Source organism: Heteronotia binoei, chromosome 1, assembly GCF_032191835.1.
Source record: "Heteronotia binoei isolate CCM8104 ecotype False Entrance Well chromosome 1, APGP_CSIRO_Hbin_v1, whole genome shotgun sequence".
NCBI lineage: Eukaryota > Metazoa > Chordata > Lepidosauria > Squamata > Gekkonidae > Heteronotia > Heteronotia binoei.
This window is the reverse complement of record NC_083223.1, coordinates 131,520,273-131,543,145: the sequence shown is the minus strand read 5'-3', so window position 1 is coordinate 131,543,145 and position 22,873 is coordinate 131,520,273. Positions and strand designations below refer to the sequence as shown.

Genomic DNA, 22,873 nt, shown 5'->3' with positions numbered 1-22,873 from the left:
AAACGGGCTTTTCAGCTTGGCACCAAAATTATGGAATTTGCTTCCTGAGGAATTCTGTTGCCTTCTATACCTGTCTTCCATGAGCAGGTGAATAATCTTCCATTTGTCTTCCAATCCCTTCACTGAATTTTATAGCCTGTTTCCTTATGTGCTTTGTTTTCAATTGCTTTACATTATTTTTTATACATTTGTATATGTTTTAAATCTTGTTTTAATGTTTCTAGTGTTTCCTGCCTTGGGGACTCTAAACTGGGTAGAAAGGCAGCTTAATTTTTTTTAAAAAAATAAAGGAATGTTTAGTAATAAACTTGTGCATAATCTTTTCCTGGGGGACACCATCTTACATTCAAGGTTATCTTACTTTGGGGTAAATATGGGCATTTGTGAAACCATTAATTTAAACAAGTTATTGAGGCAAAATGAAAGGAAACTGTTGTGTATGTGGACTAATGTTGCTTTTACCTGTGTTCCTGCCTGGCTCATTGGAGCCTTTAAGTCTGATCTTGGAGATTAGGGAACAATGGGCAGTGGGATCCAAATCCTTGTTCCAATCACAGGCCCCTTACTGGTTTAAATGACCCAATGGTGTGCTAACATAGGAACCTTGAACTGTATAAAGTTGGCTCCGCTGGCTCAGTCAGCCAGTCTGAGTTCAGCCATTACCATGCTGTACTGAATAAAGAGAGCTATGATCAAGGCAACCTCGTCTCCTTCTTGTGTTGAACCCACTATATTATAAAAACATAAAGAAAAAATACTGGAAATGGTATGCAGAAAACCTGCTCAAAAAGTATTTGCAAGTGGAAGGCAGTATTAAAGATTAGATTGCTCATGTTAAATTGCCACTTCTTACCAATCTTATGTAAGAATGTTGGTAAGAAGTGGCAATTTAACATGAACAATAAGGCAGATAAGTTGCTGACACAGAGAGTTGTTAGGCAACTGAAATTAAAGCTAGATATCTCTCTCAAATGTATCCAGTGAAATTTTTACAGAAATCTATCAGAATCAGTGATAATTGCATTCTTCAGACAAACCATTAAAAAAAAAAGAAATAGATCTTAAAACTGTAATCCATTTAGGTATCTGTACATCAGCATACACATGATACATATAAGAGGTTAATTGAAAGTGTTTTATTGCACCAATCTTCAAACAAATGTCAGATTTCATTGAGAATATTACACTTTCCCTTATTTAGTCTTACAAATATATTAGGATAGTTGCAAGTGCATATTCCAACACTTTAATTTTCTGGGAGTTTCATGTTCCCTCCAGTGTTTAGCACAGACAGTTCTGCAGTTATAGAATCATAGAGTTGGAAGGGACCTCCAGGGTCATCTAGTCCAACCCCTGCACAATTCACAAATACAAATTATCACATATAATGCATACTCAGTGCCTGTTATTTATTGTTTTGGTATATGTCAGTAAAATATTAAGGGGGTTAAAGGTATTAGTCATTCTTCTGATAAACTTGGGCTGCAGTCAGATGAGCACCGTTATTCAATGTTGTGGATTTAAAGTGCATGACCAGACAATGACATCTGCCTCCCATTTATTGGTTGTTGGCACCCTATTCTGACCCACCTTCAAATCAGAGTTATTAGGCATTGGGGAAAGTCTGGTCTTTACAGACATCAGTGCTTTCAGCCTGCATTTCTGGATGTCTGAATTCTCTGTTGCAAACTCAAGGCTGTTGGGAAGTGTGAACCATCCCGTCCATTTCAACACCCCCCCCACCTTAACGATGTGTGCATAAGTGTATAATCACTCCCTTGTTGTGAATAGCAGCGTGTACATTTCTGCACCCAACACTCTGTCAGGATTGGGAATCCCCAGGGGAGTTGTTTTTGAGTGGTAATCCCCCCCCCCAAAAAAAACCCCTCCTGTTTCTTGGGGTTGGAAAGCCATGGAAATAGTCCCTAGTTAGGCTCCCATATTGACAGGGAGGCAGCAACCCTACTTCCCATCCCACTTTCCCTTGTGCAAACTGTGTTAGCAGGAAAAGGGTTGCTGTTGGAAAGCATCCCATGATTGACACAAAAGTAAATGCACCTAAGTCAATGGGGCTACTCTCAGGTAAAACTGCATGATGCTTATGCTTCCATTTATGTATTCCAAGGAAGGGAAGCAATGTGAAGGAGGCTGAGAGGGGTCCCGCAGTACTTGGCAGAGGATTGTGGAGCTGTCAAAAAGCAGCCACGGAGCTTTGGATACACTTTTATGCATATGCATGGAATACAAAAGGGAAAAAAAAGGTACCATGACAATCAGGCAAGCATGCGGTGAAGGTGGTTCTGGGTGGGATGTCTAATCAAAATTTCCCATTACAGACTTCCGGGGTAGGATCATGGAGAGTTGAGCCGTTTCTCAAAAGGGGAGTGGACCGTAGCTTTTGTTCTGGGCAGAGAAGGCGAACCTAACGTCTGCTGTCTACTTTTCTCAGTGAGGGAAAAGGCCAAGACATGCATGGGACAATTCTGAGGGGATTTACTTTGGCTGACGAGGAGTTCCAGAGAGGTTCCTTTCAGGCTTTGAAGAGTTCCCATCAAAGAATCGCATTCCAGCGTCTACAAAGGGTCTCCGTGATCATTAAATTGACTTAAACTCATCAAGATTCAAGCCTTCTTTGGACTATTTTAATTTCTAAATAATCATCTTTGGAGAGAACTATGTTGAGGAGGTTAAATTTGGCTGTGAGGTAAGGAGATCTTTATCTTTCACTCCAGGACTAAAATCAACTTTATGTGAGATAAAGATTGAAATTTGGACTTAGTTACAAAATTCCAAAGTTATAAACAAGAGAAGGGGGTAATTTTGTGACTTTTTGGAGATTTAGAAGCAAAGTTAAAGGCTGAAAAACATGTTTGGAATACTTGCGGTTTCTGTAAAAAAACCGCATTGTCACTGAGTTGCTGAGCTGGAAGACTTCACAGGAAGTGACGCAGAAATTGTAACGTGAGATCTCTCAACCAATAGGAAAATTAACAAATTGAGCAAACCTTTCACATGCTTATGCTACTCAGATCAAAGGTTTGCTCAATTTGTTAATTTTACTATTCTGTCATTGTACCAGTTTACATTCTAAACCACTGCCTACCAGATAATTTTACTTCACTGTCATTGGTTCTTAAATCTGTCCCATGTTGCATTCTGGGCCACTGCCTACCAGCTATATATGGCTTTGCTCACTGTGCTGGATTCCTCATCTGATGAAGTGTGCTTAAGAGCACACGAAAGCTTATGTTCTAAATAAAAATTGGTTGGTCTTAAAGGTGCCGCTTGACTCCTGCTTTGTTCAACTGCTTCAGACCAACATGGCTGCCCGCTTGGATCTATCTACAAAAAACTTTGTTCACTACTACTTCAATTGCTTTCACAATGAACACACCATGTGGGTATTTAAAAAACTGCAGGAAAGATAATATATCACTTACAATAAAGAAGGATACGCACACACACAAAAGACTGCACTTTATTCTTGAAAATTACAGGCTTTTATTAATTTGCATGGAATTTAATTATTTTCAAATAAGTTTTCTTGGTGCAAAAATAAAAGCATCCATTCAGTGTAGATTCTCCTAGCAACAAACAGTCAACATTATTTGTTTTAAAATTCTGGAAACTGGATTTGACTGCTTTTTCTCAAGCAGAATCTATACTTCTAGATTTAAAAGAACAGTTTTGCTTCACCAGCTTGGATTATAAAATTGTACCACAATATGAAAGCAAATCATCATAAGGCCAGATGACAAAGAACGTCCATAGAAAATAAAATATTCCACATGTACCTTTAAGAGCAACAAAGACATTCATGGTTTTACAATTATGCAAGTGCATTCTAGACAACTGCACCTCCTCAGAAAATAATAAATTAAAAATGTACCATTTCTTAATACATTTATAGCCAAGAGAAGCTTTTTTTTTTGCCATTAGGAGCATTTTATTTCTTGGGTTTAATTCAATTTTTTTTTGCAAATTTGCCTGAGGGCTGTGGACAAATAGCGCCTACGTATTATACAGCATACCCTTATCTGTGTTATCTAGTAAAAAGCAATGCAAGACTCAAGGTTACTCACATTATACTAATTAACAGCACTACTACATGTTGTCAGGGCACTGCCAAGTGTTCACTGTATTTTTCATACACTTAAAAAAAAAGCTTTGAGCCCTGACCAGGATAGTCCAGGTAAGCCCGATTTCATCAGATCTCAGAAGCTAAACAGGGTCAACTCTGGCAAGTACATGAATGGGAGATCTCTTTGGAATCCCAGAGCCCAGAGGCAGGCTTTATTCAGCCACCTCTCTGAATATCCTCCATGCCCTCAATAGGGGTCAGTCACCAAAGGTTGCTATTACTTCCAGGTGCAAACACAGAGATGCACATACACATGCACATAAACAAACAAACAAAAAGCTTTTCTTTTGAGCCTTGCATACCTCAAGGTATAACTGGGTTCAACTAACTGAACATTCATGACTGGATTTCTCTGTCTCTTTTAGTATCAGCTGTGAGCCAGTCTACCCTAACAGGATCAAGAACTGCAGGGTTTAATACTTCCCCCATGCACTGTTTCCCTGATGTAAATTGCCACTGCCAAAGAGCTATTTACTTTGATAAGAAAAATACCTTTTCCGTGATAAGAATAAAAGGGAAGAACCTTTAACCATGGTATCTGGAGGAATCGGAAGGACATTCTATGTCCCATAAAGACTTCCAAATAGAAGTATTAGCAGACTAAAATAAAAGGGTTAGATGAATTGTTTATTATCTGAAAAAGTCAGTGAATAAGTTAATGCATATTTCATCTAAATATAGGCTGCTTTCATTTACAACTAACCTAATGTACATATACGCTCTCTTATTTTCACATATGCCAAGAAACCATGTCTCCCCACCCCCCCTTACCGTGATTTACAGACAACAAGTATGGCATGTTCTAAAAGGCTGTCATGAGCTGAAGGCATGTAACATTCTGGGAAAAAAAATAACCACCAGACCAAAATAATATCTAAATGAACTCCTTTCCTGAGCAACTTATAATTTGGAATGTGCTGAAAAGTTGCAATAAATAAGTCACAAAATTAAGAAACTAAAATGTGCTTCTAACCCATTTAAAGTAAATTCTAAAATCTATTTCATGACAGATAAATGGCATGTTGCATTAGGAGTCTTAAAAGCTTATGTGCCAAATAAATTTATAAAGTACCTTTCTGGGAGTAGAAGACAAGTCGCTGGTACAAAAAATATACAACATTAAAACCTAGCAAATAAATCAGCTGACAGCTGTTGCTTTTAACTTTGTAAAGTATTCATGGCAGAGAATAGTATTAAATAGACCGATAAAAATAGATTTAAGTGGCAGTAAAATAGCAGAAAAAGTTAGCATGTTAAATGACTCAGGACTCTTGTAATATGGATAAAAAAACAGCATTTTTTTAAAAAAAGTGTGAATACTAATTTCCTTCCCAAAATAAAATAAGTCCACAGTGTGTAAACTAATCATTAATCTTCAAATGTAATTTCATAGAAACCACTTAAAATATACAATGCAGCATCTTGGTTAATTATTATCAACTATTTCCAGCTCCCAGTGTGTTCCATCTGAGTAGTGCATTGGAACCACAACATTAGGATGCAGCTAGTGATAACAGAATGTATCCACTGAGTGTTAAACCAATTACTTGTGTTTCATTTTGCCCCCCCCCCCAATAGTAGAAAATAGAATACAATGGATTGTAGTGGGTTACACTTGCACTTGTGTTCAAGAGGCCCCATGAAGAGACTTTAGTGGAGATGTTGACAGATGACAACAAAATTGTCTGAAATGCTCTCCCAGTCACAACTTCCTTGTTTCCAGGAGTAGTAATTTAATGCTATTTACCATACATGGTTACAACTCTGAACTGCACCTTATGAAGAAGATATTTGTTATTCCCGTTGCCTTAAAGAGTACCTGTGAGGTCTAGACATCTGTTGTTAAAGAGAAAATGTTGATGAGTCTCTTGATGGTTGCAGCAAACCTGGTTTTGTATCTCCATAACCATCACTGAATATTTCCTAGTTTCATTTACTTACACTGCAGTATTCAGTATCTGTCCCAGAGTGCAAGATGTATATCAGAGGGAGACAATGACCTTTTGCAAGTGCATCCCTAAATTGCAATCAGCTAATGAGATAAGCAGCTCATACATGTATGACGTTACAAAAATGTTCTTCCAACCAAGAACAACTCACATTCTGCCCACCCCCCCAGCTACTTCAATATTCTGGCTCCACTCATCAAAAATGTCTAGTAACAAGTTAAGAATAAAATGATAAAGATTTCTCCCTTTCTTATAAAAAAACAACAGCATCAGCATCTTGAAAAAAATGTGCTAAATTCCAAGATCACTATCTTTTCTAGCTTTCTTCCACTTTGAATGCTGCTGGACTTTTCTTCATTATTTTAGCAAAAAATTATTTCCTATTTAGATGATGAGACAAGTTTCTAATACCATCTTGTTAGTTCCAGATGCCCAAATGATAAGGTGTACTAATTTACACAAATACGATTACAGAAAAAACAACATTTGTGATGAAATAAGATTTTTTTTAAAAAAGTACACTCTAGTCACTATGATCCTATGGAGCCAAGAAAAACAAAATCAAAACACACGTAAACCCTCCCCAAATGAGGTCTCCTCCTTTCTCTTCAACCTGGGAGAAAATGTCTTTATGTTGCTGCACATTAACTCACTTATTTAAGGGATTTTATGATTAGTGTTTGAAAAATCTGAGCTATTAACCACTGAGAAAGTGATGCTTGCATCACCTTTTATAGATGTCTTCCAGCCACTTTTCATCATCTTGTTCCTCATCTTCTGTTATTGGCTCTTCAGTTTCAAGAGGAGAAGGAATGGCAAATTCTTGCCTGGGGAAAGAGTTACTGCTTGAAGATCTCAGGCCGAACTTGTGCTTTAACAGGTGAAACTGCTCTTTGACGTAATAGTAAAACTCATATTCAAATTTCATGCGCTGGTACAAGATCTGTATGGCTTCTGGAGAAGGGACGGTCTTTTTCACTGTCACAGTCAGATTGCCAAGTTTCCTATGCTCTGTAAGAAATTTACACACATATGCAATGATGACTCTGGTCAACATCTTTACACTAAATACATCATATGTCAACAGCATCAAGCTGCTAGTTAAGTAACAGACATAAATGGCAGAAAAGTGACTGCCCTTTTATTCATTATTGTGTTAAAGATGCCAGAAACCTTTAACTTTGTGTTTCTGTGTGGGGAACCATGTTGCCCCCCTCCTCCAGCAGTTTTCATGTCCCTTCTCCCATCAAAACTGAGCCCTTAGACAGCTAGGCCTTACTTACATAGGTTGCAAATGCTTCAAAGAGATCTTGGCTTCATGATTTGATTATAACAGAATTACATTGTCTAAGAAACAGATTCATCTCAGGTTACCCTATACTATGAATAGAACTGAGGTGTCTGTGCATGCTAAAGGGTAACAAATCTGCATTAAGGAATTATGACAGAGATGCCAAATCTTCTGCCTTGTTCTTCTTGAGGTGCTGGGAAGGGGGAATAAGGTGGGGTAGTAGTGTTGCCAGCTGTGGGTTGGAAAATAACTGAAGATTTGGGGGGGGGGGGTGAAGCCTGGAGAAGGTGGGGTTTGGGGAGTGGAGAGACCTCAGCAGAGTATAATGTCAAAGAGTCCACCCTCCAAAGTAGCCATTTTTTCCCAGGGGAACCGATCTGGGGTGTCTGGAGATCAATTATAATAGATCTCCAGGTGCCACCTGGAGATTGGCAACCCTATAATAAGACCAGGTGCACCAACATCATTTTGGTGCACCTATGCCATTTTGAAAAATGCTAGAGTGTCTGCCGTGTCACTTCCAGTTTTTACCAGAAGTGATATATGATTATCAGCTGATGGTGGAATTTCTTCCAGGGCCTAGGGTGCTGGTTGTGGCCTTGAAGATCATGATTTAATGCCCCTAGATTTGCACTAATGGTAAAACAATTTTTAGAGATGAGGGTGAGAGAGCCAACACTCCTTTATAATCTTTCCTACACAAAATAGTTGCTCATGGGCCCCAACAGAAACTATTTAATGATTAAAAGGAGAGCAATATGCAATATTACTGGAGTGTGGAGCAAGAAAGCAAAGGCTTTGCTGAGATTCCCTTGAAACCTCTGGTTTGAACATGCATTCTTTTCCTCTGAAGGCCCAGAAATTCTAGTAAATAAAGATGTATGTGAGCAGCCAGTTAGAAAATTCTTTTGAATGCAGCAAACTGGAGGAATTTGGAATGTGCATCAAGATTTTTGGTTATGTGAGATTTCCACACAGACTTCTATGTCTAACATCCAGTTCTTCTGTGAGATATCTGAATAGTGAGAAGCGAATTCTGAAAGTTCCTCCCTTAATTATTAAGGTACAGGTTAAGATTCTTCTCCTTCCAATTCCTCATTTTGCTTCCTAATAGTAATATCTATTTTTAAATGCTTTATAGTAAGCATCTTTCTGTAAATCTAAAAGCAAAAATAACAAACCCAGAGCCTTTGGTCATATTTGCAAGCAATGTTCTTTTGCCCTTATAGATTCACACAAAACTGGCAAAGCTTCTAGCCTCCATGTTATTGCCTTCTCACTTGTTTACATTATTTTATACACTTTTTAAAAGCCTCTTTTAATAAAAATCTGAAGTAACTCACAAATTTGCTCCTTGAAGCTAACTAAATCCTCACCCTTCCATCTATCAACTGCACATAATGGAAAAATTATGCATGCCTGGCTCTGAGCCAGACTAAACACTCAAAAAAATGCTGTGTAAACCCAGCTGTTCCATCAGAAGACGGGGGACCCACGCTTTATGACCTTCCAGACAGTTAGCCATATGGAGGGCAACAAACTGCACTATTTACTTTCAAGACTTTATTTTTGTTTTACCGTGTTTGCTTTGGCTTTCACTTTAGGCTTTTTTAAAAAAAAGTGCACTGCAGTACTGTGACCAGGAGATACTTAAACCAGCTGAAGTACAGCTTGCCCTTTTGAAATCTAAACTGGAATTAAAAGTGGAATGGAATCATGGGAGGTGGGAAAAAACGAATAAGGCAAAATGGTTACAAATATTTGTCAGGCAAAGCTGAAAACAAAAGCACCTTCTCACAGCAGTGGAAAAACACAGGTAATGCTTTAATAAATGTTACATAGCTTTTGTTTCCAAAGGGGGGAAAAACTGTTGGGTTTCCTTGATTAACTACTTGATTATAGTATAGGGAATCAAGGAAACAGAAACACCAATTCTAAACAAGCAATGTTACTAATTATCTGCTACAATACGGTATTAATAAAATGCATAGTGTTTGTCCTCTGTATCCTGTGCATTCACTAGGGCATACTTGGATCCAGTTGAAAAAAGAAAGGCGTTTTTTGTTAGTGTTGTCAGGTCCTACCTAGCTGCTAGCAGGGTGGATCCTGGAGTCAGTTTGGGAGTCTTCTGGTGTGTGTGCAAAGTGCGTGCAGTGCAATGACATCACTCAGAAGTCCTGTCATCGTGTTGCTGATGTTGCACATGATGCTCTAGATTTTGGTCAAAACCTCTATGGTTTTTGCTACCAAACTGTAGAGTTTGCCCCAAAACCAAAATGTCATAATGTGACATTGGCACTGTGTTAGGGATGTCACCCAAATATGTCCCTGTTTGGGGATGGGGTTTCCCTGCCAGCCAGGTGGCTGGCGGCAGACTGAAATCCTGAAAACTGGGGGTCTGGCAACCCTATTTTATGTAAAGATCTGAAACTTTATGCCCAACTCCCATGGCTGGAAATCTCCCAACACAGAGGTAAAACCCATTTTAAAAACATAAAATATAAAGAAATACATTAAATACATTCATAGAAATGGGGTGTACTACTGGTGCATCAGATATAGCAAGTTCAGACTGACTATACCTTTTCATACTAAGGGTCAAATTAAATATGAAGGGAAAATTTCCTGTGCATTAATTCATGTATTTACTATTCATATGTGGGCAGGGCCTATTTTTTGATTCATAGAGGGCAGGGGGAACTAAACTCTTGTTTTCCTGCATTGCTTTACCTTACTGCACTCTGTTGTTTGCAGTATTTCCCCCCTGGCACAGTTCTGATATTGAAAGAGAGCTGAGTTAGAAGAAAAACGATTCAAGCAATGGAGCTCGGTGCAGTAAGAGGCAAACTGCAGGCCTGTTTTTGCTAAATTAGCTCTCCCTGATTTATATGTGACTAAGTAAATATGTAAACAAATGCAAGGTGATGCCCTGTCATGTTTCACTTGGCTCTTGGAAATTGGTTTTTCTCAAAATTGCAATGACTGCTTTTCATTATAGAATGTTTTGTGGCCAGTTGAATCTGCACGACTCCAGGTTTGTTCAACATCTCAGAGGCTAAAGCTTTGCATTGTTGTTGCTTGATGACATAATGTAAATGTTTGACTTTAAAAGCACTACCATATTTGATTTGTTCATCTTAAAATAGCAAAATGGCAAATCTAAAGTGCATGTAGGTTATTCAACAGTTAAGCACTGTTACATATTAGCATTAACTACAGCTTTTTGTTTCTTTCTGAAGTTTCTTCCTTAACTTTTAAAAATATCATGTACTTTTACAATACACACTTTATAATTCTAAAGACAAATAAATGATTTTGAGATTTTAATTCTCTACCTACCCAGCTGTGCTCTATGGATGTTTTCCCATTAAGAACATAAGAGAAGCCATGTTGGATCAGGCCACTGCCCCATTCAGTCCAACACTTTCTGTCACACAGTGGCCAAACACTAGATTTATTCTGCTCCTCATATAAGAAAGGCTGCAATGCAAAGTTGCTGCCTGCCTGAAAGGCTCACCTGGTGATAGTAACATTAGTGGTTTTATAGGTTTTGGGCTTGGTTGGTTTGACAACAGCAAGGTTGGTTTATGGATACAGGAATTTAAGCTGCGAAGCCTTTTGCACTTTCCCAGAGATTCAGGTTCTTGACCTGGGAAAAGGCAGGTGTCTATATAAACTTGTGCTTAATCTTGTTTGGTCTCCACTTGTAGAATGGATGCAGACAGATAGAATGGATGCAGGAGAGGAGCTAATACAGACAAGGGCTGTAGTATTCCAGTGTGGATTAGACATACGAGTTCTTCAGAACAGCATTCATGAGCAAATTGTATAGAATAAAGTGCATGAAAACTGGTTTAATAAGGAGGTGGGGACTGCCATTCTCAGGAAAAGTTGCAGAACGACCTCTTACATGCATCAGTACTAACTGGGAGTACCAAAATAAATAAATGAAAATGAAAATGCTTAGGACCTTTTGCTAGTGAGAAAGTGTGAAATGCATTAAAGTAACAGGCTTCAAACTTGTTTTCAGAGTTAAAGAACATAACTGGAGATTAACCAAAATTTTATTGAAATCCTGTCATTCCATCCCAGTGGGACACATTGCTAGCTCTTGTTCTTTGTTGTGGCATACTACTCTTTGAATGAGCAGGGCTTATCTTTGCGGATGTTTGATTCCATGTACAGAAGGTGAATACACATGAAGCTGTCTTATACTGAATCAGACGACTGGTCCATCAAGGTTAGTAAAGACAGCAGCTCTCCAGGGTCTTGGGCAGAAGTCTTTCAAATCACCTATTGCCTGGTCCTTATAACTGGAGATGTTGGGGATTAAATCTGGGATTCTCTACATGCAAAGCAGATGCTCTACCAGTGAGCCATAGTCCCTGCCCAACTAGTGCAGCTATGTGTTTAAGAAAAAGAATAACAATATATTAATAAAAGTATTTCCCCCTATAAACTGATCTATGTGTTTCTTATAGCAAATAAGGGAAGGTTCGACCTCTTGTATAACATAGGCATCCTCCATCATCAGTAGCAATGTGGATGGTCTTGTAATGTTATGATGACATTAAAAAATGATGACCTAACAAATTGAAGAATGCAGTTCCTGAGAGTTTAAAAATTATAGCCATTTATTAAGTTGTTTTCTCTTTCTTACAACATTGCCTACTAGTCTTCAAGCTGGGGGCATGGAGGATATTCAGAGAGGTGGCTGAATAAATCCGGCCCCTACCCTCCCAACTGCTGGTATTCCAAGGAGGTCTCCCATCCAAGTACGGTACTTTACAGAGTCAACCCTGCTTAGCTTCCAACTAGTTCTTTTTGCATGCTTTTGGGAGTTTATCGGGAAGGGTCTGCCATGAAAACGTCGTGATGCGATGTCACCCCAGAGTCAGAAACGACTGGTGCTTGCACAAGGGACTACCTTTTACCTTTTTAAAATTATGACCTGGCTTGGATAACCAAGACCTCACTGATTAACATGTGGAATTCACTGCCACAGGAGGTGGTGGCGGCTACAAGCATAGCCAGCTTCAAGAGGCGGTTAGATAAAAATATGAAGCAGAGTGTGTGTGTGTGTTTATTTATTTATTTTTGTCCGCTGTGTGACACAGAGTGTTGGACTGGATGGGCCACTGGCCTGATCCAACATGGCTTCTCTTATGTTCTTATGAGTGAGAAGGATGTAGTTTCCCCTCACACAATTAATGCCACAAGGTTACCTGGTCCTTCATAAATCTTGAACAGAAGGATAGGGTGGGGATAGGGTAGCTGTTCTTCTCCAATATGTCTTTTCCTTCCAAAGGATCTCCATGGCAAAGATCTCTGCACTCAGTGTGTAGGCCTGGTATGGGAAGCCAAAGAGAGAGTGGGCTTTCTCCTGGCACACCATCTACCTTGCTCACCAGCCTTGCTGAGGCTGTCTGGGTTTTGTGGTTCCCCAGGTCAATGGTCCTGGAGGACTTCAATATCCATGCAGAGGCTGCCTTGTCTCCCTCAGGTTGTGTTGACTTCCGCACATGAAACTGGCCACATGCTAGATTGAATCTGTTGTGTGAGTGCTGATTTGGCATCCACGGCCACTTATGAACTGGTATTATGGTCAGATTACCTCCTCATTAGGGTTGGACTGAAAATACCTGCCCCTCCCACTTGGGTGGTGAGCTGATTTACACTCACCTGTGGAAACTTATGGATCCTACTGGATTCTAGAATGCTCTGCAGGATAGTCTAGGCCTGCTGGCAATTCACTTGATGAGCTCACTGAGTCCTGGAACAAGGGCCTTTGGGAGGCCATTGTAAGAATTGCTCCCCAACTCCCTCTTCACCCTCAGTCCTTGGTGGCTTCATGGTATTATGAGGAGCTAAGAGAGATGAAGAGATTGTTTAAGATGGCTAGAACATAAGTGGTGCCAGACTTGTGATGAAGCTTTGAGAAAACATGTTACAGAGCCCAGTTGAGGGCCTATGAACTGGTCGTGAAGGCAGCAAAGAGGAATTACTGTTCTGCCTCCACTGCATTCACTGGTTCACATCCAGGCCAATTGTTTAGAATTGATTCAACAATTAACTACTTCTTTCACAGAGTCTAAATTGTTAGATGACTCTGCCATTAGTCGTGACTAATTTTGAGGATAAATTCTCTATGCTCTCTTCCAACTTGACTGCCAAGTATGTTGTCAACAGCATACTTGCTCTACCTACACTGTCCGGTCCATTTTGGACTCCTTCAGTCCATTTACCACTGTAGATGCTGACAGGATCCTGATGGCTGTAAGGTCTATCACCTTCTCATTGGACCCTGCCCCTCTTGGTTAGTTAAATTATGCTGTGATTGGGTGGGGATCATTCTGCTTTCTTATAGGGAATCAGTACCCTAGCTCTTTTAATGAGACTGTAGTAAGACCCTCCTTACTACCATCCTCAGATAAAGGGGAGCTAGCAAATTACTGTCCAGTGTTGAATTTGCCTTTCTTGGGTAAGCTAATTAAAAGGGCAGCAGCTGAGTAGCTCCAGGGATCCCTGAATGATACATCAGTGCTTTATCCATTCCAGTCTGGTTTCTGGGACTGAAAGTACTTTAAATGCCTTGGTTGAAAGACATCCCACTTCAGTTGGATAAGCGTGGGTGTGTGCTGCTGATTTTATTAAATCTGTCAGCAGTGTGTGATGCACTTGTCCATTTGGTCCTGGTCGACTACCAAGCCTCACTGGGGGTAAAAGGTACCACTTTACAGTGGTTTTCCTCCTTCCTCCATTAATGCTCGATGAGTGTGGTCATTGGAGGAAAGGGTGTATCCCTGTGAGAACTAAATCACGAGGTCCTGAAGGGAAGAATCCTTTCTCCAATGCTTTCATCTATATCTAAATCTCTCTATCTGTGTACACACACACCCAATCTCTAGCAGATGTTGTCAGAACGTTTGGGGTTGGATGCTACCACTACACTGATAGTATTCAGATCTACCTCTTGTGTGGTAAGCAACCAGAAGCAGACATCTCCTCCCTGGGTAGCTGGCTAAAACCATGCAAAAATGGAGGTAATGTGGCTCAGAACACTCTGGCTAGGGGGAATTTGTCACTCCCATCACTCATAGGATCCCAGCTTTCTGCTGTGGACTCCATGAAGAGTTCTGGCATGACCATATACTTTCCATGGATCTGGCATGACCATATGCTTTCCATGGACAAACAGGTGTCCATGGTGACTAGAACTTTTTTCTGTCTTCACCAGGCCCAACTATGTCCCCCATATCTATCTTAATCTATCCTTGTCACATTGATATATGTGATGGTAACCTATTTCTGCTTCACTGAATATGCTAAAGCGTTTGATGGTGTGGATCACAACAACCTGTGGCAAGTCCTTAAAGAGATGGGAGTACCAGCCCACCTCACATGTCTCCTGAGAAATCTATATAAACATCAAGAAGCAACTGTCAGAACGGGATATGGAGCAACTGATGTATATTGTCACCCTGCTTATTTAATTTATATGCCGAGTACATCATGCAGAATGCCAGCCTGGATGAAGCACAAACTGGAATTAAGATTGCCGGGAAAAACATCAACAACCTCAGATATGCAGATGATACCACTCTAATGGCAGAAAGTGAAGAGGACCTAAAGACCCTCTTGTTGAGGGTGAAAGAGGAGAGCACAAAAGTAGGCTTGAAGCTCAACATAAAAAAAACTAAGTTCATGGCATCCGACCCCATCACACCTTAGCAAATAGAAGGGGAAGACATGGAAGTAGTGACAGACTTCACATTCCTGGGATCCAAGATTACTACAGATGGTGACTGTAGCATGAAATTAAAAGACGTTTGCTCCTTGGGAAGACAGCTATGGCGAACCTAGGCAGTATAATAAAAGGTAGAGACATCACCCTGCCAACAAATGTCCGTATAGTCAAAGCGATGGTATTCCCAGTAGTAATGTATGGCTGTGAGAGTTGGACCATAAGGAAGGCCGAGTGCAAAAGAATAGATGCTTTTGAGCTGTGGTGCTGGAGAAGAATATTGAGAGTCCCTTGGACTGCAAGAAGATCAAATCAGTCAGTCCTAAGGGAAATCAACCCTGACTGTTCCCTGGAAAGTCAGATGCTGAAGCTGAAACTCAAATACTCTGGCAAGCAAATGAGAAGGGAGCACTCACTGGTGAAGACCCTGATCTGGGAAAGACAGAAGGCAAAAGAAGGGGATGGCAAAAGATGAGATGGCTGGACAGCATTACTAATGTAACTAACACAGATTTGAGTAGACTTCAGAGGATGATGGAAGACAGGAGGACCTAGTGTGACTTTGTCCATGGGATCGCAAAGAGTCGGACTCGACTGTGTGACTGAACAACAAAAACCTTTCATTTAGACTACTGCAATTCACTCTACATAGGACTACCTTTGAGGTTGCTTTGGAAACGTCAGGTGATATAGAACATGGTTGCTAGGTTGCTGATCACATCACACCAATCATGAAGCAACTGCAATAGCTGCCAATAAGTTCCCAGATTCAATTCAACGTGTCAGTACTTATTTTTAAAGCCCATAACTGTCTGGGACTCTCATACTTACAGGACCACATTTTCTGTTATGACACCCCACCCCCTTCATTCATTTTCATGGAGCTTGCTGTTAGTCCTGGATCCCAGGCAGAACAACTTTCTTCTGCCGGGGGAGGTCCTTCACAATTGTGACATCCTCCCTCTGGGATGTGTTGGTAGAAGACATCCTTGCACAACAGGACCTGATGATGTTTCAAAGACTCTGTAAGGTGGAATTATTCTGGCATGCTTTTGGTTCATATATCTGTATTGTGAAGTATAGTTGGTTGTAGGTATTGTAATATTTGATGCCGAGTGAATGCACCACTGGGTGGCCCTTAACTAGGAATGTGAGATTATGAGGAATCATAACATCATAGGGTTGGAAGGGACCTCCAGGGCCATCTAGTCCAACCCCCTGCACAAGGCAGGAAACTCACAAATACCTCCCTCTAGATAGGTTTTATGTATTTACATAATTTAATGTGATTATACAGGATATTTATTATATTATTTTGTACCTATTTTAACTGATGCAATTGTTCATTGATGCAAACAACTTTGAGCTCTTAGCTGAAGAGAAATGATAAAAAATGAAATAAATAAATAAATATCATATTGTGGCAGCACGGCATAATAAAAAGGGGCACAAAATTAATGAAGCAGCTTTTTATTAAGAGTAGCACCAATCTTTCCTTCCATTCCAGTTTGAACATTTGACAGCACTTAGTATAAAGGAAGTATGAGGGTGGTCAAAAATTGGAGACATCTGGCACACACAAAAAAGAATATCAAAAGGCAAAAAGAAATACTGAATCTTTAAAGCACACCACTTTTGGCACTGAGCCTGACGGTCCTGGCCAACAGCCAGCAATTTAGAAGCAAGACTCTCCTTACCCCAGCTGAGTTAAAACCAAGGAAAGCTGGCTTCAGAAAAATGAAGCAAGTAAACAAAATTACAAGTGAACGCTGAGCAGTTCAAAGCTTCAAAATTCCCTAGTGAAACTAAAATAGTTTTTTCCCAGGGTTCCGAGGTCTCTTGGAAAGGGAATGATTGACTCCACTCGACTACAGTTAAACAGGAAGGAACAGATTGGGGGGGAGTGTTTGACTAATTTATAGATCACCAAAGTTTATGGTCTGTATCTAAAGCCCTTCTTTTATGAGCAGAAGGGGTGCTTCTTCAAGGGAGGAGGAGCTAATTTCTTCTCCCACTGCAGACCACCCACATCACATTCTGTGGTGTTCCTCAAGGATTAAGTAAGGTGCAGGCAGAAATGTTCTGTTCTTTGAGCTCTGCTTGCAGCCCTTTCAATCTAGCCTCTGGATTTCTCTAAAATAATGCAAAATGGATTTACACTGTTTATGAACTGTACTTAAAACTTAATATTGCTTTCTAGCAACAAATTTCTACATGTGGGGCATTCCCACTTGCAACAAACAGGAAGCAAATTTGTAAAAATAACCCACAGGCCAGGGCTAGATAATGTAGCATCTTGTTGCTGCCAATTTCTCATTTTCACAGCATGACTATACAACTATCTCTAGCAACTGAGGTGGATGCCACCCCTTAGGCTGGAAGACAGGTCCTTACGAGATCACTGAGCAAAGTCTGAAGCCCTCCTCCAGCCTAAGGAGCACAAGGCCTGGGACCTGCCTACCTGAAGGACCGTCTCTCCCCACACGTTCCCCAGAGAGTACTGAGGTCTGGGATGCAAAACCTTCTCACCATCCCCGGGCCCAAAGAAGTCCGTCTCAAGACAACCAGAGACAGGGCCTTTTCTACAATGGCCCCCACATGGTGGAACCAGCTGCCGGAAGAGGTGAGGGCCCTGCGGGATCTTACTCAGTTCCGCAAGGCCTGTAAGACAAGCCTCTCCCGGTTAGCCTACGCCTGACTAGATAAATGTAGCTTATCAGACTTCAGTGAAATATACTGTATAGTTTTAACGTTAAGATTTTAAGGTTTTTAGGCTTTAAACGCTTCGACTTTTTAAAATGTAATAACTTTGCACTCTGTTTATTGTTTTATCGTTTGTTGTGAGCCGCCCTGAGCCATTTTATGGGAAGGGCGGGATATAAGTCATAGAATAAATAAAAAATAAAAAAACTTCAATTTAAGTGGAAGAAGAACCATTAAAGCTGGAGGCAGATTCCTTGGGCTAGAAGAAAGTTTCAAACTCTGTTCAGTGCAGTGATAGGATTCACACCACTATGTCTTTCCAAAATGTTAGCTATTTTTGTTCACCTGAATCTTGGGAGCAAAACAGATCACAGAGAAGAACACTGAAAAACAGCCTTCTTGTTGGTGTACTACTTCATTTCCAGCCATTAATTGTGTAGCTCACCATCACCCCACATTGTGAGTCCCAATATCCATTCTATCAGCCACTACAGACACGAAGTCTTCGAGAAAGAAATTCATAAACGCATTAATTTTACAGCTAGAGAACAGATCACCCCAAAGGAAGTGCATGAGAGTAAACATATCTGGGGCCCCACTGATGGCTGGGGAAAACAGTATGCATGTAAGGTATCTGTAGTTTTATGAGGTGACACAACCCCTTCCACAGCTGCTCCTTGAAACTACTGTTTAGTGTTATTAAATTTATTTTTAAATGAGGCAGGCAGAATCCTAAAAAGGTAAAGGTAATCCATCAGTGGAGGAAATTAATCCATGAAACATTCAGACTTGAACTCTATGGTTCAAGAACTTCAAATTCTACATAAAATATAATCTGATAACTAAGAAACTTTCACCTGCCATCTATACAAAGTTTTGGAAAGGTATTCCAAGCCCTTGAGCACTGTAGGTTTATACAAAACTATCAATGTGCATTGCACCTTGCTGTATAATAAACCTTGCCAATAATCTCTGCTCTGAAAAGCTTAAAATCTAAAAGTCATGTTCAGGTGAAGCCAATTGAAAAGGAGAATGATTAAGGCAGAGGGAAATGTGCAGTGTTCCACTACAAGTACTTTGTCTTAGTTTCAGTAGGAGATGACAAGTAAAGGGTTAAGCTTCACAGGAAAAGTGAGCTTTGATGGGGCAGAGGAGGCTGCTTCATGTGGGTATTCTTGAAAGGACCTCCAATCAAAGAAAAAGAGGGCTAAGAGAACAAGGTTAGAGTAATTTTTAGGGGTCAAGAAGCTTTTGGATGACTAAAGGTGGTAGAGGACGCTGGCATCTCTTAAAATAAAATGTACAGAAGAGGAAGGACAAACCAAGGGAAGACTTCAAAGGTAAAATGAGGAATTTGTGCTGTATCTGGGAGGGGGCAGACATTAGATGTCATGTCTGTATGACATGAGATGCATGATTGTAGCAGCTAAATTCAGTATGGGTCTGAGGTATGAGAATACAACAGCCACAGTAGTGAAGAAGATGATTATTCACATCAAACTTTTTGCCAGAGTGCAGAGAGGAACAGCCATGTATTTTACTATGTTGTGTAGGAAGAACTTTATGTAGGTGTCAACTTCTCCTAGGCTAAATTAGGTAAAACCCTGTGATCACAGCATCAGATGCTAGCTCATCCTATATTGAGCTCAACAAACTAAAAATCTGAGCTTCTCTTCCTGGAGAAGGCAAGAATATGAACTGGTGCTACCACAAAATTTATGCATATTATATCAAGGCACAGGAACTGAATATAACCATGTGGTTTGAAATCTATTAGCTTCTAGTTACCAACCTTTCTTCTGATAGTGTAATTGTAGACAGACAGCATATTAAGTAAGCAACTGAAGGTGCTGCCCTGAATTTAGCAAATGGGACTGGAAGGGTGTATACTCCAGCAGGCTGTATAAAGACCTCCAACAAAGCTGAGACTCTGGCTTTAATTTCCTGTATTCACACACATGCATACATGCGCACACACACACACACACACCAGTTTTGCTTCTGTTTTGTTGAAAGCTAAAGAGATTCCCTTTCTACTTGGCTCTTATCTTCTAGGAAACAACTTTTATGATTACTAAGTAAGAGGACTCTGGCCTTTGGCCATGAAGATTTCCAGACTAAACTCTTTAAGATGGCTGTCTCATATGTCTGCAATGTTGCTGACCCTGTCAAACTAGGTGAGACAAGAGATGAGTGGCATGAGCAGAGGCATCAAGCCAAAGCCAGAAGAAAAAGGACAGCCTACAAATTGTTGACTAAACAATGCTTCCTCTAAGCTGTGGAGTCTTGTGAGCAAAAATTCTACTTTGTGAGCTCCTGGCAATAAAGTTGTGAGTGAGTGATTTGGCTACTGCATAAATTAGTTTACTCTGGGGCCATCCTTCCAGAGCTAAGATAAAAATATGTGGGCCAGAGGCTAAAAACTTAGCTAGCTCACACTATAATAGCTTATAGAGAACACTGCTAAACACATGTATCCATGCCTCACTACTGCACAGTTAATAAATTAAAAAGAGAAAGAAAATTTCTGAGCAAGCACAAATCAGACTATATGCTGCCTCGTGCTGCTAGGCATTAGTCAATCAAAGTTAATGCAAGGCACGGACTGCAGAAAACCAATAGTTTATGTTAGTCAGATGAATAAACATATGACACTAATAACTATGATTCAACGGTTCCCGAGGGAATGGATTTCTTAGCAACTGAACCTCTAAGGAGAAAACTGATTTAGACTTTATTGCCACCTACTGGACATTAAGAGGAATAATTATCCTATGCTCAAAATAAAGTATACTGTAATAATCCAGGGAATATTTTTCTAGTAGTGTGAGTCAAGAATCATACTGTAATGATTTCTATATCACCAACAGCTTCCTGATTCAATCACAAGCAGTAATTAAAAATAGACTGTACTATTTTGCATAAATACAGTCTTCAGATTCTTCTTGTTTCATACAGTCTAATTGCATCCTGGGTCTGTCATTAAACTCAGTTATCATTTTACTCTATTCTAGTTAGACGTCACCTCACCTATTGTATTCAGTTTTAGGCCCCACAATTTAAGAAGGATATAGGCAAGCTGAAACATGTTCAGAGAAGGGCAACGAAGATGGTGAGGGGTCAGGAGTCGCATGAGCAGAGGCATCAAGCCAAAGCCAGAAGAAAAAGGACAGCCTACAAATCCTATGAGGAAAGGCTGAATGAGTTTGGTATGTTTAGCCTGGAGAGGAGATGACTGAGAGGTGTTATGATCATTATCTTAAACTACTTGGAGGGCTGTCATATATTATAGAGAATGGCACAGAGTTGTTTTCTGTTGCCCCAGAAGGTCGGATCCTTCAGGTTGAAATAAAAACAAAAGAATTTATAGCTAAACATTAGGAAGAACTTGACAGAGTGGTTCCTCAGTGGACCAGGCTTCCTTGGGAGGTAGTGGGCTCTCCTTCTTTGGAGGTTTTTATGCAGAGGCTAGATGTACATCTGACAGCAATGTTGATTCTGTGAACTTTCGCAGATCACGGGAAGGAGGGCAGGAAGGGTTGCATCAGTGCTTAGTTCTCCTATTCCTTTCTTACATGCCCGGGGAAGTGCTGATTACCACTTTGGGGTCAGGCAGCAATTTTTTTCTCCAGGCCAGTTTGGCTAGGAGATTTTTTTTTTTGCCATCTTCTGGGCATGGAACAGGATGTTTGTGTGTGCGTGTGTGTGTAGGGTAATTTGTGAGTTTCCTGCATTGTGCAGGAAGTTGGACTAGATGACCCTGGAAGTCCCTTCCAACTCTGTGATGATTCTATGATTTTTTTTGTTATACAACATAAATGATGATTCTGTGATTTTGATATTTTAGTGAAATGTCCCACAGTGTGGAGAACTACACAACTTCCCAAGAATCAGATCCATTCAAGGAAATAACATGAGGGATCCAAAAGGCACAGAGTTATATTAGATAGCAGTCAAGAGATTTGGGGCATGCTGACTTTTTTATTATTTGAGCTTCTAAAGTTTATTAAATATAGTAAGCTTACTGGAGCATGAGAAGTACCTAGGTCTTTGCTTTTGTCATATGAAATTTTAAGCAGCTCTCAAACCGTAAATCTGTTCATAAAGCTAGAATGTTTTCAAAGTGTTGCCTTGAATACTAGCATTTTAATATCTTAAAATAGAGCTTCTCTAATTTTTAATCATATTTTATCTAGTCATACAAGAAGATGGTTTGAATATTTCCCTTTAAAAAAAGTACTTTTAATGTAAAATCCAGTTTTGCCTTTTAATGGTTCAGGAACTAAACTTCATATTACCAGAATGTTTAACAAGCTGTCTGTACACATGCATCTGAAAGAATTCAATATACAAAATACTGACTGGATCATGTGTGGCCAAACTTGCTTAGTATAAGAGCCACGTAGAATAAATGTCAGATGTTTGAGAGTCAAAAAGTGTGAATATCAGATTTTTGAGAGCCACAAGGGAGGGAAGGCAGGCAGGCAGGCAAACAGATGGGGGAGGAGGAAGAGGTGGAAAGAAAGCAACTTTAAATGCATTCTCCAAGCTGACAGCTGGCTTGGAGAAATGATTTAAAGAGACAAATGCTTCAAGAGCCACACAATATTTGTGAAAGAGTCACATGTGGCTCCCAAGCCACAGTTTGGCCACCCCTGGACAAGATGGAAGTGCTTAACTCTAACGACACAGAAATGCTACTGGTGAGAAGTAGGACTGACCTGGGTTTTCTGGATGCTGCACTCCCTTTGAAGCAGTTCTGTAGCCTGAGGGTACTGCTAGATCCAGGGCTACTGCTCGATAAATGAGTGGTAACTACAGCCAGGAATGCCTTTTACCAGCTTCAACTGGTTAGTCAGCTGTGGACTTTCCTGGGCAGAAAAGATCTAGCCACTGAGGTACATCTAAATTAGACTGCTGCAATGCACTTTGCATATGCCTTCCCCTTGAAAAGTGTTTGGAAATTTTAGCTAATACAGAATGCTGCAGCCAGACTGCTGAGTGGAATGGGTCACAGGAACCATATCACTCCAGTCCTGGTCTAT

The 22,873-nt window shown here is 40.1% G+C and overlaps 1 protein-coding gene across 1 annotated transcript in view; it reads right to left on the bottom strand.

Annotated features, from left to right (window-relative positions):
* Nucleotides 1–6,575: 6,575 nt before the first annotated feature.
* The window catches only part of UST (uronyl 2-sulfotransferase), a 238,827-nt gene continuing 222,529 nt past the window's right edge, over nucleotides 6,576–22,873 (bottom strand). Inside the window, exon 8 of the mRNA XM_060240748.1 lies at nucleotides 6,576–7,101. Coding sequence (XP_060096731.1) covers nucleotides 6,815–7,101 — 287 coding nt within the window. The 3' untranslated portion in view covers nucleotides 6,576–6,814. The remainder of the gene's footprint in view (nucleotides 7,102–22,873) is intronic.